Raw genomic sequence first — 18,723 nt, forward strand, 5'->3', positions numbered from 1 at the left:
AAACTCAGTCTGGAGGGCCATGTAGCCCTAACACTTCACCCTACACTTCTATCTCAACAAAAATCAGGACACCCTACCCCTAGGCATGCAAAACAGAGGGGCAAGGGCTTTTGGTAGTGGCAAGGAGTGAAATGCTATTGGACCTTATTTTAGAAAATTAACAAAATATGGAATTTGACCATGGGCACTCAAACTTTTACACACGACTGGATCGTCATTTTTTGAACTGAATATTGCCCAGTCCTAGCCCTTAGCAGTTGCTTGTCTTTGCGTAGTGTTGCCCCACATCCACTTACCTCTCTTTAATCGACATGGACGTCATTGTCTCTGGTTCTTCGTTGGCCACAGGCTGATTTTCCCTGGATGCAAGGGGCTCAGGGGGACCAAGCTGGCCAGAGCCTGAGATTTCTGGTGGTTGTGCTTGGCTGTAGGGGCCTGTTTGAACCTCGGGCTGATTTGGTATGAAGTACTGGGGTTTGGGCTGTGTCTGTGGTGGGACCTTGGTCTGCGGAGGGGTGTAGGAATACGACTGAGTGGGGATGAACGTCTGAGGCTTCGGTTGGGTTTGTGGGGGCGCTTTAGTTGGTGTCTGTCGCTGGGGTTCCGAGTATGCTTGTGCTGTCTGTTGTGGAGGTGGAGACTGGACGTCTGTATATAGGTGGGGTTGAGGCTGAGACTTGTGGTCAGGGTAGGGGGCCAGCTGTGCTCTAGGAGGAGTTTGAGGTGAGGTCTGAGCGTAAGGTTGGGGCTGAGAGCGTATGTGGGTCTGAGGGGAGGTCTGAGAGTGCGGCTGAAGCAGTTTGGTTTGCGACTGCAGCTGTGGCTGGGACTGAGGTGATATGTGAGGCAGCGTCTGTTGTAGGTAAGGAAGTGTATGAGAGGTGATATGTGAAGCGTGTGAAGAACTTCTGGAGGCAACGGCCGCAGTGCTCACGGTACGCACTTGAAGTCTGGGTTCAGGAGTGTCTGTGGAAAAATGTACACAAATGAACAATACATTCAGGTTAGAAAACGAAACTGAAAAATGACCCAATTCTGACCAATCTTGTATATTCTTGCAAGATTATGTATTTTCAATTAGATGTGTCCACTACTTTAAAAGAATGGTTTGGTAAATAAAAAATACTCATACAATTTTTCCCAATTGCCTCAAATGTAGTCAACCAGCCAAGACATGTTCAGTGTCCAAATTTTGCTTCTGTAGTCGGGGCTGCTTTGAGGCCAATGATGCTAACATACTGTTTTCCAGCAGCAGCATCCAGTTTCCACATAGTTCAGTTACAAATTCAACTGCACAACTATCCTCACCCTGCTCAAGTGCCTGTGTCCATTTTACAGCCTCCACTTTATCACTATTTTACGAGAATTGAATGTAAACAGTAAACAAGCATCAGTAAAATTAATCACCAAGTGGAAAAATGACATACTACAAGTCAATTGTCACCCAAATCTTTTTCCTTTAGTACATGCCTAAAACTTCCCTAAGCACATCAACACCTTATCCAGCTCTTCATTAAGGTCATGCAGACTTGATGTGGTTTAGAACCCAGCAAGACTGATCTATAAAAATGAACAAAATGTCACGGTGTACCTGAATCCTGCAGTCAGCCATGTTATCCAGCCATAGCGTTGTGTTCAGTTACTTTTCTAGTCTACTCCAAGTTATACTGTGTTCTAAGCTACACTGACAAGTAGTCTGCATGACTAAATTAAGATCTGGAAGTGGACTGACCAGGCTGAGAAAAGTTTCGGGGCTGTATTTGGGGAACCAATTTGGGTGACTACTGACCATTGTTTTCTAGCTACATTTTCCTCATAGCTCTAGCACTAAATTCAGCAAGGAAAATTTGGATAGCAAACATCTTGTTTTATCATCAACAACTGGAATAAGTGGGGAAAACTTAAATTTTTTTCCCATCAAAGTAGTCCTTTAATTTTTTGCCTATTTATGCCAAAATCACACAGTGCTACATATAAACTTTAACTGCTCAGACCTTCATGGCAAACCGGAGGAAATTGGCGCTGATGTGGATTTTTCCCTTGCAAATGTACACATGAGGTATATATACTGAGGTGAATAAATGAAGCTCAACACAGAAGGGTTCCATTGTGTCTTTATAAATGTATATTTGCATGTATTTATTTACATTAAAAAAACTGTACAATGTATTGACATCTCATGCAAGATTAGGCTCATTCATTTTTTCCTCCCCATCTTAGCACATACCAGCAAATTATTAATGCAATTCCACTCACACTTACTTAACACCGAGAACACATCCTTCTCTCCTGAGACAAAAGCATGAAGGAGAAATAGTAACACTCCAGCGAAAAAAACCTCCCACCACCTTCACACCAGCATTGTCAGTTTGTTTTGCGGTTTCTCCAGCGCAGACAAAGAAAGCCGTGGGCTGGATGGATGGCAAAATTATGCTAATCACATTCAGCCCCGAGCAGCATGGCAGACGGAGCCTACTTAACCCAATCAGAACGCGGCTCTGGCGGACAGGCAGCCAAGTGTGACACAGAGCGTGTGCATGTGTGTCAGACACAATAAGGACACAGCTGAGCAAAACTGCACCCCCTAACCAGCTCTTAATCCCAGTCCTGCATGATTTTCCCTCTTTTCTTTCCTTTCCACCTTTCCTTACCTGAGCTGCTGCACCCTTGCCCCGTCTGAAAAGCATCTGGTGAGAGGTAGCCTCTTTTCGGGATAAGCGCACTCTCTTTCTCTCCTTTTTGCTCTCTTTCTTGCTCCTTCTCCCACTCACGTTGCCTCTCTCGCTCTGGCTGATGGCTCGGCTCAGTCTCACCCCTGCCGTGAGCGTGTGAGAGGGTGTGTGTACGAGGGAAGGCGTGAGGGGGCTCTGCAAAGCCAATTTTTTTCCCCCACCCACTCTCCTCCTCCTGCTTCTGCTCATTGGCTGGAACTGCCACCACCACGCCCTTGCCTTGCGCTGATTGGCTGAGGGCTTCTGCTGGTGGTGGAGAGTGGAGTTCAGGGGTACGGTTCTCTCCACTCTCTGTGAGGCTGAAATATCGCACTCCTCTCTCATAAGCTGGTGGCTTATTGTCTGGAGGCTGATTGGGTGGGGGTTGAGTGGGCGGTGTGTAAGGGAGGCCAGTGGACATCCCCAAGTGGACGTCTCCAGTCATTGCCATAGAAGGGCTTGTCACCGTGGCAACAGAGGCCTGGGCGGTGACCGCAGCAACGGACCGGACCAACGATGCAGAGAGAGGCTCCAACTTCACGCCATTCTGCAGCTACAGAGAGAAAGAGAACAATTAGAGAAAGACGAATAAAAGAGGTAGGAGGTGCAACGAGAGAGGAAAAAAAAAAAAGGATAAAATTAGATTCAAATACAGTGACATTTAAACAACAACAAATAGACAGATTCATTTGTGAAAGAGCACATGAATTTCCATCTTCATTAAAAACACTACACATCAGCATTCACGTCACTACCATCAACTCTCAGCTAAAAAGATCAAAACCATTCAGCACAAAGGGGTCATATCCAGGCAGCAGGATGCACAGAGAGCTTGGACGATGACTACAAGCATGGCATACAGAGTAGCCCCTACAGCAAATCTGGGTTCCTCCTTTTCAGTCAGCAATACTGTAACATGCAAGCAAGCGAAGTTTATTTATATAGTGCTTTTTCACAACAGGTGATGTCACAAAAGCAGCTTTACAGAAAAAAAAACATCAGTATTACAGAAAGAAAATCCAGGTCCAAGGCCCCTATGAGCAATCCAGTGGCGACAGTGGTAAGGAAAAACTCCCTAAGGTCAAGAGGAAGAAACCTTGAGAGGAACCAAGACTCAGAAGGGGAACCTCTTCTAGTCGACACCGGATAGCAAACATTGTTAGTATAAAGAATTAAAGTATTATAGCATAAAGCGGGAAAAACAGGTGGGGCAATTTGATTAATTAAGATTATGCAGTGGCGTCTGAGGGTGATACAGCAAGACGCTCTAAGGTGGTCAAGCCGGTCCAGAAGGCTGGCAAACAGTGGCACCCGATCAAGGCAGAAGAGGCGACAGCATCAGACGCACAGGATGGGCAGCTGTTCTACATGGCAAATAAAGGGAAAAGCAGTTAGTTCTGTAATGAGTTACTGATCACAGATTACAGTGTTAACAGAGCAGCAGAGACTCCAGCAGGTCTAGATCTGACAGGGAAGACTAATCACCAAAGGCTTGACTACACAAGTAAGTTTGTAGCCTAGACTGAGGCTGTCCCAAACATTAACAGTAAGATTATTCCAAAGCTGGGGGGCTTCATATGAGAAGGCTCTCCCCCCTAATGTAGCTTTATTAATTCTAGGTACTAGTAGTAAGCTTATCATGTTTCAATAAGGGCTTTTTAAGCTTTTTAGATTTTTTTCTTAAGACTATATGCCTGGGAATCTCTGCTGTGGGATTTATTTTGCACATGCCTTGTGGATACAGATGGATCTTTTTGCCACTCCCTGCATGGAATTGTTACTTTGAATACTTTAGGATTGTTTGGTGACATGAAAAACAGATACCACCCAAACCTAAGTTTAAACACTACGCAAGTTTGGGGAATTTGGAGACCGCTCTGATGGAAATGTTCTCAATGTGCCAAAGAACATTTTGTAACATTGGTGGTGCTTCAGTCCCCTTCATCAAGCAGATGAATCTGATTATTACAAGTACTCAAAGATCTCCATGAAAACGTGGTGAAGCATTCTGAGCATGCCTAAATTTTGAGGCAGGCGTTTGAGCCAGAGTCTGTGCATGTAATGTTAATGTAAAGATGTATGATATAGTCAGAAATCCAACCAGACACCTCTGACTTTTAAATCTTTTAAGCCTTCAGAGGGCAACTAAGCAGCATGTTCTTTTGTCCTCCAGATTCAGTTATGCTACCTCTTAATTTTAACAAATTCCTTTATGTTTGTTATGGGACATTTCAGCCAGACTAGGAAACCCCCTTCTGATGGTGTTTCTCAAAGGTGGGAAAAACTTCATCTGAAGTGAATTTGTACATCATAAGGGAGTGAAAGGGGGGGAAGGGCCATATTGCAGCGTTCTCACTGCAACTAGTATTACAAACTGCATAAAGAAAATGAGGACACACCCAGGTCTCAAACCAAGAACCAGCACCCTTCATCCACTAGATACTGCATTTCGTTCACATGTGGCAGCCTTAAGAACATCCTTACAAGGTATCCCAACCAGAGCACAGCAGTCAAGCAGCAGTCTAGATTAAGAAGATGCAAAACTACTTGTTCTAGCTGTTGAATGATCAAGGCAGGTCAATCAAGCGATCTATATTTTCTTACTTGCTTGCCCTGTGGTGGTTCTACAGAACCATTAGTGATGGCATGAGAATCTTTGTGACCTGAAGCAGCTATGTCCTGTATTAGTTCCTGTAAAAGTGACAATGTTCCTTCACACTTAAACCAGGACTGAAAGAAAAAGTCATGGAAATGTTCCACAAAACTACACTATCAAAAAGATGCCTTTTCAAGGGTTCTTTTGCAAAGTAAATTATTCTATACAGAACACTCAAAGAACCCTGTGCATGATCAAAAGGTTCCTTACATGGTGAAATGGTTCTTCAGATTGATGTGGAATTTGTAGTATATGTTTCTAAATAGAACCATTTTGAAAATGGCTCTATGTAGCAGTATCTTGTTAGTGTCAAGCTTGTAACAGTAAAATAACCCTTCTGGTTGCTATATAGGACCCTTTTCAGAAAGGTTCTACATAGACCGCTTACAGCACATTTATGTACACAAAGAACCCTTTCATGATGCAAAGCACCCTTTAAATCATGCAAATGGTTCTTTGAGTGTTCATGGTTCTATATAGAACCATTTTCTTTAATAAAGAACCCTTAAAAGCACCACCTTTAAGAGTGTAGACAATGTTCACTGGATTAATGATGTGCCACCTGTAGACAAAGCAGTACAATAGCTATGACAAAGTGCCTTAGAAATATCCCATAAAACATCTTTTGGCTAAAACATCTAACAATCATCATTTGTTTTGATACTGGAGAGATCAAGACCAGGACAGTTTGCCAATCTCCATAGTTCTAACACATCTACTAAACCTGGTAACACCCTAAAAGAGTTAAATCAGGTGTGTAAAAATCAGCAAACTGTGCTGGTCTAAGGCCCTCTAGTTTCAGAACTGGTGACCCCTGCTCTAAAATATCCAAAAAGGTTGCTATGCTCACTTGATCCACCTCCCCTTGAGTGATGGGCTGGGTCTGGAAGCGAGCATTGACCCTCCGCTGACGCAATTCGGCACGAGCACCATCTGCTGGTTGGGCACCAGGCTGCGACAGACGATTAAACAGAGCCATTTTCTCTGCCAGACTCAGCGTTGATAGGTCTGGCTCCTCTGTCTCGGCTCCTTGTCCTGATTCCACTTTTTTAGGTGGAACCACCTCCTCCTGCTCTCGGGGTGTAGAGCCTGGGGCTGAGGATGCCTGCAGGCTTAAAGGGAAATAAACAAGACAAGTTAAAACAAATACATGCTAAAAATAAAATAAATGACTAAATAAAGAAAACACCCCAACACAGAAGAATGAGAATAGCACATCTGCTTGGAGAGTTAGCACTCTTCATACAACCGAAGCCACACATGCTCTAAAGTAGCCACACAAATTAGAAAAACAATTTAAAAAAGTAAACAAAAGTAGTTACTAGGATATTAAGTAAGAAATTAATAATACATGCTCAATTTGGCAGCCAAATCTCAGAAAACACAGAAATGCCCTTTACCAACATAAGCATGGAAATTATGTAAAACAGAATATTATGCAAGAATGGCGTACATTAAAAAACCCTCAAGAAACCATGATTAAACCCAATCAGAAGTGCTGCATATTTAATAATGATGATGCAACACAGAAGTACATGACATGCAAGATTAGAACCCTACTTATTTCTCAATTACAGGGCAAATGAATAAAACTTGCCCACAGCTTTTTTCTTACATCAGTTTCATAGCTGGTGTATGTGAGATTAAGCTCATGTCAGAGTGCTTGTAATTTTAACACCCTGAAAAATGCTTGATTTGCAGTTAAATCATCAAATTGTCATCAATATGAATACTAACCAAAATAAAAAGGAATACTTTTTACATGCACTGTGATATACTGCAAGAGATGGCTTCAAATAAAACATAAGATATAAACGTTCCAAATTAAAGACCTAAAAATATTAGCTTTATATTTTATTATTTTCAATTGCTGTAAAATTAACACTAGACAGCTGTCAAAGCTCTGGCCAGTAGGGTGATCAGTGCACTCCCCGTTTAACCCCAAACTCTACCTATGAGGACAACCACTGGTTCTTGAGAAACCATTTCCTTTTTTTAGCCCAAGATGGTAAAATCTATATGCGTTAGGGTGTGCTCCTTATGAAGCAAGCACAGAGGAGTCATTGGGATGCACCATTTCCAAATAATGTATTAATGGGTAAATGGTGCACAGGTGCTTGTTTTCACACACTGAAGCTGCTTTATTGATTGTGCTCATATATATCCACTCATTTCAATGCGGAACAAGTTCCATGAGACAGACTAGCAGTAGAGTGTAGTCATTCCACATAATCTAATCTGCACTCGATTCTATGCAACCTTGATGAATAAGTTCAATTACACAAACTTTCAGAGCACCCAGCACTTCCATTTTCACTTATTTTATATATTATCAATACATTTAATAATTTATCATTCTATGTAACCAGTACAAATACAGACTCGTATTCCTCTCTAAGTGGCTGCTCCTTTTCATGCAAAATGTGTTTTCTCCAAGCAACCAAGTGGACAAGCCCCATCTACAAACACATTTGACCCCACATGTTCACTCAGAGACTGTAAGGGATATACTTAAACAATGCAGTAAAATCTACAGTCTTTCTGTGACTGTGGCAGAGTAAAAATAGGCAACCTGAGACAATGCAGCATTCAACCAGCAGAGTGTGCTGTGGCACACAAACCTGACTTCTGAAACAACAAAAATTACCATTTCCATGTCATGGAGATCTCAGGGATCTCAGGGAAAGCTAGCCAGCTGAGCAAGTCAATGACCAGCGGTTTACACCAGTTGGATAAAGCCATGCTGCAAAGAACGTATCAAGCACTGCCTGATGTACATTCAGGCATTACACACAGGACAAATTCAAGAACACCACAAGACCTGCTGTCCAGAAAGCTCACTTGAAGCTTTAAATCTCATGCACACGCACATACAGATACCTGAAGCTAGTCATTGTTGTGCTGACTACTGTGGGACTGGGAATTCTGGGGGTTGTAGTTTGAGTGGTGATTTGGGGTGAGGAACCAGGAGAACTTTAGAAAAGCACAAGGCAGTTACATATGAGAAGCTACAGTAATAAAACTGAGGTCACAGCAGAGGAGTCAAAACAATACAGACGTACTAGACGCAACAAGCACAGAAACGCAACAAAAATTGCTTTACCAGCATACTAACAAGTATCCTCTATTACTATCCACCGTCATCTATTTCTGCCAGAATCCAAGGGGTGATGCATGTAGTACAAACATAATTTCACAAAAAAAATAGTAATGCTGCCTATTTTTTGCTTTACTGTTCTAGCCATTTAGCTGCTGTAAACCTCACATTTATATCTTCACAAATACACAGGGCAAAAGACAATTTTAAATTAATAATTTAAATGAATGACTCAGAATTAACTGTAAGCCTCCTAGAGTTGTCTACTTCTAGATTTGTCTCTCGGTTTGTCTACAAAGAAATAATTCTAAAACTACTGTCTGTTTGCTTTACACAGAGGCCTAGAACCCAAGACCCTAATGCTACATGTTAAAACTAACTTAAAGGCCCAGACTCTTTCAAAGAGAGCTGATCTGCCAAAAGACCTTCAGACAGGAATCTGAAAGACCAACACTTGCATCCCTACTTTGAGCCTTTTCAGAAGTTACTTGCTAATAAGTCTGTGTGCTGTCTGGTCTGTTTAATATGTTATGTGCTATACATGTGTGCATGACTAATTCCTTGTATATGTAACGTAGTTGGCAAAATAGAGGCCCTGATTCTGAACTGACAAAGTGACCTACGTTGCAGCGATGACCACTTCTTCTGTGGTGACTGGTTGGGTCCGTGAGCGGTCCTGTGTCCGTCTAAGTCTCCGCTCCACTGCTGCATTACGTGACCGAGGTTTGGGAACACTACCTTCTGCAGTTTTCTCAAGCTCCTGAAGGACATAAAAAAAGGAATATGGCACAAGGATAGCATTACTTTAGTCTCACAAACATATGCAGATTTATACACTTTCCTAAGCATGTGTACAGACTAAAGAATCAGAGTTCCAATACCCTGAAGAGTGACCTCTTGGCTGCTACACTCATCTTTGCTCGCTCATCCAACTTCTCTTCATCCGCTATCAAGAAACACAGTAATGTTCAGATATATTCATTGATCCTGTTATTTATTTAGTCTGCGGCACTTATAGAGCAGGCTTGAGCAGTGGCAAGTAGACCAACAAAAAGCTACAGAGACTTACCTTCTGCCTTCTGTAGTTCTGCAGGACTAAGTCGAGATCTAAAAGGGAGCAACCAAAGTGAAATGAAACATGTAATAACTGTACCATCACTGACAGAAAAAGAGAAAGACTAATGTCGTGTCTTGCAGCAATTTCAGTTGCACTGTCACGACTACTTTACTACATTGCAGAAAACACCTGTAGGAAAATACTGAAAGAAAATGAACCCAAGAAGGTCTTAAGAAAGTCTTCCATTTATCAGCATACCTATCTGACTCTAGTCTTTCAGCTGATGTGATTGGCTGAGTCCTAAACCTTTCAGAAGCCTTCCGGTCATCACTAGGGGTGATGTACCGTCTAGGCCGGCGTGGTCCTCTCTCTCGGTCAACACTCCCTGCTAGATCAGCCTCCATAAGAGTTGGGTCTACCTTAGACTCCCTTTGCCAAAGATGGTAAAATTGATAGATAAAAAGTGGAAACAAGAGACAAAAAATTATTAAGGACAAGAAAAATGAATGATTCCATTATAAACAACTATTCAGTACTTAAGAGGGACAAATGTTTCCTCAAAAATTCATTAAAATTACACAGCAAGCAACAGAAGAAGCACAAATCCATGCAATGTATTCAACAAACCCACAGTTAGATTTTATTTTTTCATTTCAAAAACATGCAGTTTTTCAAGACCAAATGTCAAACTGACTACTACACAATCATACAAACATTCAACAAAAGAGACCATATTCTGGCACAAAAAAAAAAAAAAAAAAAAAAAAAAAAAAAAAGATTTCTTAGTAATTCTGCTCACTGATTGTTAGTGATCACATATTAGGGATTTTTAGGCAAGCAAGTGTATACATTTATATTATATATATCAAATCCCATAACATTAATATCTCATACAACACAAAGAATCAAGGCGGAAAGCAAGTAAGAGACCATGGGCCATATACAGAAACATCCTCTTTAGTCCCAAGTTAAGATCAACTCAAGCTTAGAATTTTAGAAAAATTCACATTTCACAAGTAAAACATCTTAATTTAAGAATTCTCTACATTAAGACACCATTGGAGTTACACTATTGAAATTACACTGAAATTACACTTTAGGAAACTAGCAGACTAGGATGCTTTTGTAATACTCTTCCTCTCTGAAGATAAGAATAGGATAGCAGGATCAGGGCTAAATGCTTTTAAAGATTAATATGTACAAAAAGAGATAAACTAAAGTTAAGCAGATAACACATTGGTCAGTCATTGGCTGAAGGTTAGGGAACCAGCTTTGTGACCGCAAGGTTGCCAGTTCGATCCCCTGAGCCAACAGTATGTGACTGAAGTGCCCTTGAGCAAGGCACCTAATTCCAAAACTGCTCCCAGCCACCATGGATAGGGCTTCCCACCACTCTGGGGAAGTGTCACTGCCACTAGTAATTAAGAATGTTTCTGTAATATTGACCCTAGGAGAAGCAAAGCAAGATTTAAGTTAATCCTGAATATAAAAAATATAAAAAAGGTGCACTAATGGAGATGCCTCAATTTTTTTTTTTTTTTTTTAAATCTACTGCATCATGGTACATGAAACAAACAGAAGCTAGAGTCAAAGGTCAACTGAATCCATTTCAAAGTGTCAAAATATTTATGCACATCTTTTAAATCCCAAGAAAACTAGGGCACCTTAAGTTACTGCCTCAGGCAATGTTAATACCAAAGCATTCAAATCATCATCATCATGATGTGCATTCTCCATGCTAGCAGAATACTTCTACTCAGTCTTTTTACAAACATGTCGGCGTACAGTTCAGGCCGGCGTCCAGAGGCATTCTCCAGATAGGAATGTCTAAGCTTTGCCACAGAAACTCTTGTATCCAAGGTGCCCACTTCACCATTAGTGGTTCCTGTCTCTCTGGCATGGATTCCTATCGGCAAAGATTCTCGACTTGCAGCACGCTCAAGGGTGCGGAATACTGCAGACCTCTGAGTCACTCCAATGTCCGACATGGAACGAGTCCGGATTTTTGGCTTGAGGTCGCCACCATCCCTGATCCCCCTATGTCGCGCTTGAGGGAGGGAAGAGCCTCTTTGTAAGTACCCACCCATTTCTGTCACCCTTTGATTTGAAGGCTCATTGGCTTGCTGCTGTGGGGGTGTGGGGTCCATGGCTTCTTCCAGATGGCTGTCTCCATCACCTTCCTCCCCTTGTCCACTTGACTGACAAGTTTGATCTCTGCCATCCCACTTATCCGACTGGCTGATTCTATGTACCCTACGTCCTTTCCAATCTTCTTCCAACTGACTTATTCTTCTGCGTCTGACTTGCCCCTCGTCATTCTCTGACTGGCTTATCCTCCTTCGTCTACCATATCCCTCAGACATTTCTTTTTGTATAACCTTTTGACCATCACTTTCCATTTTATCCAACTCTTTCACATTCCTTTCTTCTTTCTGATCCTCATCACTGACTTGTGTCATTCTCTGCCCAAACGGTCCATGTTGTACCACTAACCGATTCATGCTTTTGTCATCTTGGCCCTGCAGTACATTCGTGTTTTCAACTTCCATCTTTGCATCTTCTCTTTGCCCAATATTATCACCCCAAAGACGTTTCCCTTCTAATCGGCCTGCCTTCCCATCAAATCGTCCTTTGGTACATTGCTGAACTTCATCCAACATGTTTATGTTACCAACTTCCCTCTCCTGTCTCTTATCTAACTGGTCCATCCACCTGTGACCACGCTCAAAATTTTGCCCAATCATGCTTTTCCTGCTTTCTGGTCCTTCTGTTTCTTGTGACTGGCTTATTCTTCCCTCATCTTTACCTACTCTGTCCTGCAACTGACTGAGCCTCTTTTCTCCTCTACCTTCATCTCCTAAATGTCTTACTCTCCTTTCATCAAGCCCTTCCCTTGCCTCCAAATTGCTGACCCTTCTTCGGTCCCTCCCGGCACCGTCATCTGCACCCTGCCTAATCCGCCCTCCACCTCTTCCTTTAGCCTCTTCTAACTGGCTGATCCTCCTACTTCTCCGACTCTCTAAAGCTTCTTCGGCGCATCTCTGCATGGTATCATCTACACTCTTTTCCCTGCGGCGGATTTCAGAAGGCAGCACAGCTTTTCTGCTCTTCAGCAGGTCTTCAGAGTGTGGATCAGCTCTAGAAGCTGTTCGACCCTCTCTGTGGACAGCCTGAATATGATCTGCACTAGCTCTTCGACTGCTTTCTACACCTTCCCTACCGGGTACCAACCGAGTCATATATGGATGACCTTGGAGGTCTGAAGTGCCATGAGATTCAAGCATTTTAGGAGGTCCAGGTGAAGAGTGAACAGTATCCTCATTCAAAGGAGCAGAAGGATGACTTGGCAGGTGGGCCGGACCAGAGTGGGGAGCTTGATCATAGGTAGGAGGCAGTCCTCCTATGGGACCATAAGGTGATGGCTGACCATGAGTGTACCCAGATACAAGCTGTTTTGTCTGTCCATACGCATGCAAGATATGCTCACATTTTGGTGGTAGATGTGCATGTTGGTCAGTGACACTGCCAACATGAATTGATTGATGGGAGTCTCCATATCTTGGTTCAGATTGTGGGCCAGCGCCTGGCAATGGTTGCTGAAAGTATCCAGAATAAGACTGCTGAAGAGGTGCATATATTTGAGAAGATTGTTTGATGTCTATGCACCTAGATGAAAGTTGCTGAGCTTGCCTGTAATCAGTCTGGTGACCCACTGTATTAGGATGTACCCCATGAGGTTCTGCTTCAGGTGTGAGTTTATAGCCAGCTGATTCTGTAGTCTGAGTGTGATGGTATTGTGGGCGTTCAGTACTTTGTGCTCGAAGCTGACGTAATGGTTCAGCATTAAGATTCTGCTGTTGGACTGGGGGTTCTGCACTCCGTGTACGCAACTGGTTTGTTGGCTCAGAGTGAGGGGCCAAATACGGAGTAGTAACTGTTGGGTGACGTCTGCCCGAGGACGCATCTGATCCTGAATCAGATGCTCGTCCTAAGCTGTCCTCCCTTGCACGTCTTTCTCTTACTCGTATTCTTTGTGAGGGGATAAAAGAGAAATATTAGCATACATCTATACATCAAAGTATGTAAAGCCATAAATCCATATGGACAGTTAACCATGTACAGTATACAGTGCAGTCTGCTAAGAACTGGGCAACTTTTTCGATAACTGTGCACCAACGTATAAGATTTGAAACAAATCATGATGTTAGAGCAAAAATTTCAGCCCTTTATTTTGATATACACTGCTCAAAAAAATAAAGGGAACACTCAAATAACACCCTAGATCTGAATGAATGAAATATTCTCATTGAATACTTTGTTCTGTACAAAGTTGAATGTGCTGACAACAAAATCACACAAAAACCAATGGAAATCAAATTTATTAACCAATGGAGGCCTGGATTTGGAGTCACACACAAAATTAAAGTGGAAAAACACACGACAGGCTGATCCAACTTTGATGTAATGTCCTTAAAACATGTCAAAATGAGGCTCAGTATTGTGTGGCCTCCACGTGCCTGTATGACCACCCTACAACTCCTGGGCATGCTCCTGATGAGGTGGCGGACGGTCTCCTGAGGGATCTCCTCCCAGACCTGGACTAAAGCATCTGCCAACTCCTGGACAGTCTGTGGTGCAACGTGGCGTTGGTGGATGGAGCAAGACATGATGTCCCAGATGTGCTCAATCAGATTCAGGTCTGGGGAACGGGCGGGCCAGTCCATAGCTTCAATACCTTCATCTTGCAGGAACTACTGACACACTCCAGCCACATGAGGTCATTGTCCTGCATTAGGAAGAACCCAGGGCCAACCACACCAGCATATGGTCTCACAAGGGGTCTGAGGATCTCATCTCAGTAACTAATGGCAGTCAGGCTACCTCTGGTGAGCACATGGAGGGCTGTGCGTCCTTCCAAAGAAATGCCACCCCACACTATTGCTGACCCACTGCCAAACCAGTCATGCTGAAGGATGTTGCAGGCAGCAGATCGCTCTCCACAGCGTCTCCAGACTCTGTCAAATGTGCTCAGTGTGAACCTGCTTTCATCTGTGAAGAGCACAGGGCGTCAGTGGCGAATTTGGCAATCCTGGTGTTCTCTGGCAAATGCCAAGCGTCCTGCATGGTGTTGGGCTGTGAGCACAACCCCCATCTGTGGATGTCGGGCCCTCATAACATCCTCATGGTTTCTAACCGTTTGTGCAGACATGCACATTTGTGGCCTGCTGGAGGTCATTTTGCAGGGCTCTGGCAGTGCTCCTCCTGTTCCTCCTTGCACAAAGGCGGAGGTAGCAGTCCTGCTGCTGGGTTGTTGCCCTCCTATGGCCTCCTCCACGTCTCCTGGTGTACTGGCCTGTCTCCTGGTAGCGCCTTCAGCCTCTGGACACCACGCTGACAGACACAGCAAACCTTCTCGCCACAGCTCACACTGATGTGCCATCCTGGATGAGCTGCACTACCTGAGCCACTTGTGTGGGTTGTAGAGTCCGTCTCATGCTACCACGAGTGTGAAAGCACCACCAACATTCAAAAGTGACCAAAACATCAGCCAGAAAGCATAGGTACTGAGAAGTGGTCTGTGGTCCCCACCTGCAGAACCACTCCTTTATTGAGTGTGTCTTGCTAATTGCCAATTATTTCCACCTGTTGTCTGTTCCATTTGCACAACAGCATGTGAAGTTGATTGTCAGTGTTGCTTCCTAAGTGGACAGTTTGATTTCACAGAAGTTTGATTTACTTGGAGTTATATGGTGTTGTTTAAGTGTTCCCTTTTTTTTGAGCAGAGTATTTACACCTGTACTGGGTTGGCCATTTATAGTATCAAAGACTTGTGCGGGTGTGTCAAAGCCTGCCTGATCTGTATTGAGTAAGGTATTTAGGAATATCTACTTTTGGAGCTACTTAGTAGACTGTGTCAAAGACTACCATAAAAAGAAGAGCACACTAGTGTGACCTCAGATGCTTTATCAAACATAAAAGCTAACAAAAGATAATGGTAAGAACAAGCAAAAGAAAATCCAGGTTTCACTTTACTTAAAAAATAAATAAGTAAATAACATTTGATTAACTACATTAAAAAAAAAAACGTTTTTAAATCGGCTGATGAGTCCTGTACCAAAGTGATCCCTCAACATAAGCATGAAAGACAAAATTAACTACTCATAAACCGAAGCAAACTACATTATCTATAAAACACTTGAGCATGGACACATGCCTGCAAGCGAAAATAACTTGTGTTTACTGAAGTAACTGCAGGACAAATCCAGAAGCATATAGAAATCTTAACTATTTAACTGTTTAGATTGAGCTGAATGCTTAAAAACTCAGTGGATGCCACTTTACCTTGGATCAAGACACACCAAGTAATGTCTGTTAGTGGCATGTGATGACATTAAAAGGATTTGCAATTGCTAAATAACAAAAATGTTTTGAAAATGTTCAGTTTCCCCCCCCCAAATACTTAGGGTCCCCTGTAATGGAGGAAGGCATTCTGCACTTCCACCTCAGTATCGCCGTTTCATTTAAAATCTAAAGTGCTGGAGTGTAGGAATAAAATTGGGTCCAATATACAGCTGCATTGTGGTAAGCAACTGAATAAAAGCCTATATTCTTTTGCAAAAGAGCATGAACAGTGAACACCCGAGACCCTTCATTCCAAAAGTTAGATTTTTGACATCTGTATGCTGGACTGACCACATAATGTTAAACAAGTCTTTTCTGAAATATTAGTGTGAAGAAGAACTAGACAGTGATGCCTTTAATATCCTCAGTACAACATATCTTCATATTTTCAGCTATGTCTTCAGTGAAACTGGACCCATTGCAATAGTTTTGAATGGACAACTAGAAAATCAATTGGCAGGGGGTGGGTTGATGCAGAACAACAGTTCTACTTCCTGGTATAGCATGTTTGTCAGTCAGGATGTAAGACTCAAACAAAATTGCAGTAAGTAAGGAGGCTATGTTAGGAAGGAGGACTATATGATGTGCATGTTTGTACATCTCTTTGAATGTACACTATTTTATATATATATATATATATATATATATATATATATATATATATATATATATATGTGTGTGTGTGTGTGTGTGTGTGTGTGTGTGTGTGTGTAGGAGTACAATGGGGACAGATGAAGTTAGCAAGTCAAAGTTAGCAGGTCCATGGGGGCGCACACCCAGCACTCAGGTACCTGGAAGGCCAGCTGATAACAGAGTTTGTGTCACCATCCAAGTCTTTCAGGAGAGACCACTCACTTTGAGAGCGAGACCCCAAGCTAAAGAACATCAGCCAAAACAGTGTAGCTTAGAAATGTAAACGTAACTGGAGCACTGTACCATTATCATACCAATGTTTAAGACTAGAACGCAAAGAAAGTAATTTGATGCATGATGGTAGGATGCGTCACTGCTGTCATAGCATATTTAAGTTAGCTCTTCCTCACATTGCTTACATGTGTTGCTGGATGTTATATTTTATACACGACCAATTTTAACAGACCAATTTCAATTTTAATACACCAAGATGAACCATAGAGCTCTTGGTTAATGACTTATACTCGTCAAATTATTATACACAACGTGCAAACCAATGAGCTGGCTATTTTCAACACACAGACCTCTCCCTCTGCATCTGTATTGCATGCACACCAACTTTGAACACCATAAAGACTATTTAAAATATTAACAATGCCTACAACCCTCTCAAATAAAGTATAATAAATACACTTTCCAAATCCTGTGACTTTCTGCTAACATGGTAAGCAACTTAGTTCAAAGAAAATGGCCAGTACTAAGGGGACTGAAGAAGGCATTCCAAAGTCCTTATAGACCGCCTCTTATGTCTGGCAAATAATGTTATAACTACTTTTTTCAACTAATCTCACAATGTTTTAAACTGGCTGAACAATACCACAATACAAAACCAAAACAGCAAGCAGCTCTCCATTAAAAGAACACAGCATCACACAAGACAATCATTCATTACTATTACAAAAGTTAAGAGCTCACAAGACTTGCTTTTTTGATAATTTATTGCTTGGTCTTTTGCATTTCAAAATATCTTTGACTTGCTCCAATTAGTAATGAACTAATAGTCTTACTAGCAACTAAACAGCTAATACTGATCTCTGGGTGTACTTTCTCAATATAATCTTCCATTCTTCCCCAGTATATGACTTTTTTTCTCCCATTTGGCAAATTTCAATTAATAAGCATATCATTTAGAGAACTGGCTCCAAAATTCCTCAAGTTTCCACATCCTCCTCTGTTACGTCCTGCTCACCATCTCCCACTGCAGCCCCACTAGGCACAACTTTTACGGGGTAATATTTGCCCAGTTTTCTCCTCAATTTAGCCATGTCTAATTCTGCCCACTAGCTTGATCTCCCCAAATCACACGATGCCATCAAATAGATGAAGGCCATCACAAGCTACCTCTTGACACATGAAGCGCCAACTTATCTTTTTGAACTGTTGCTAATGCAAAGTCACTGGACAGCTTAACACGCTTGGAGGAATATGCTAACTGCTAATTCTTTTCCGCTAGCACTGGTCTGACACTCGAGCTCAAGTCCCAGTTGTGCCATTTGCTGCATCAGTTAAGGGATCAGAATTGGCTGACTTCTATTTGGTAGGGAAGGACAGTAGAGACCCTGAACTACTGACATTCTAGGTCAACACTGAGGCCCTTTGAGGTACGCAGTACTGTGTAACCACTATTTTAATTTTGAAAAGATTAAAAAAGCAGATTAAACACATTAAAGAGGGTATTTACAATTCACCTCAACCTTCATTTTTTCAGGAAATAAATACAGTAATATAGCATATTCAACGCAACACAGCATGTTTCAAGTTGTAATACCATATGTACTACATGCACAGCATGGGGAAGTATCATGTGCATGGATTTTGTTGCTACGGTATGTTGCATAGCAACATCTGGGGGGAAAGTAAATAAATAAATAAAAGCTTGTCACAGTGAGGTAAAGTGGAAGTCTTGCTGATGCACTGATTGCAGCTCTACTCCTTCCGCTGCATTACTCTACTCACTAGTTTCGCACATTTGTCTGGTCTTTTTCAGAATTAAACCTGAAAAAAAAAATATTGAGAAATACTTTGCCTAAAATCCCTTCCATGGACCTCTCCCCCATGAATGTTTTAAAAATCTGTTTAAGACCAACACCTTTTCAAAACCATCATA

At 42.1% G+C, this 18,723-nt stretch overlaps 1 protein-coding gene across 4 annotated transcripts in view; it reads right to left on the bottom strand.

The window, feature by feature from the left end:
• The window catches only part of svilb (supervillin b), a 58,604-nt gene that overhangs the window by 30,078 nt on the left and 9,803 nt on the right, over positions 1 to 18,723 (bottom strand). For 3 of the 4 annotated variants that reach the window (XM_017707453.2, XM_017707454.2, XM_037530952.1), the window contains exons 7-16: positions 11,307 to 13,550; positions 9,780 to 9,950; positions 9,534 to 9,571; positions 9,346 to 9,410; positions 9,088 to 9,224; positions 8,248 to 8,340; positions 6,218 to 6,479; positions 5,316 to 5,402; positions 2,652 to 3,264; positions 297 to 966 (exon numbers count right to left, since the gene is read on the bottom strand). In XM_017707453.2, coding sequence (XP_017562942.2) covers positions 297 to 966; positions 2,652 to 3,264; positions 5,316 to 5,402; positions 6,218 to 6,479; positions 8,248 to 8,340; positions 9,088 to 9,224; positions 9,346 to 9,410; positions 9,534 to 9,571; positions 9,780 to 9,950; positions 11,307 to 13,550 — 4,380 coding nt within the window. Of the gene's footprint in view, positions 1 to 296; positions 967 to 2,651; positions 3,265 to 5,315; positions 5,403 to 6,217; positions 6,480 to 8,247; positions 8,341 to 9,087; positions 9,225 to 9,345; positions 9,411 to 9,533; positions 9,572 to 9,779; positions 9,951 to 11,306; positions 13,551 to 16,714; positions 16,825 to 18,723 lie in introns of those variants that run through there. The other variant, XM_037530953.1, reaches the window with a different exon arrangement.

The sequence above is a fragment of the Pygocentrus nattereri genome, chromosome 19 (assembly GCF_015220715.1).
Source record: "Pygocentrus nattereri isolate fPygNat1 chromosome 19, fPygNat1.pri, whole genome shotgun sequence".
NCBI lineage: Eukaryota > Metazoa > Chordata > Actinopteri > Characiformes > Serrasalmidae > Pygocentrus > Pygocentrus nattereri.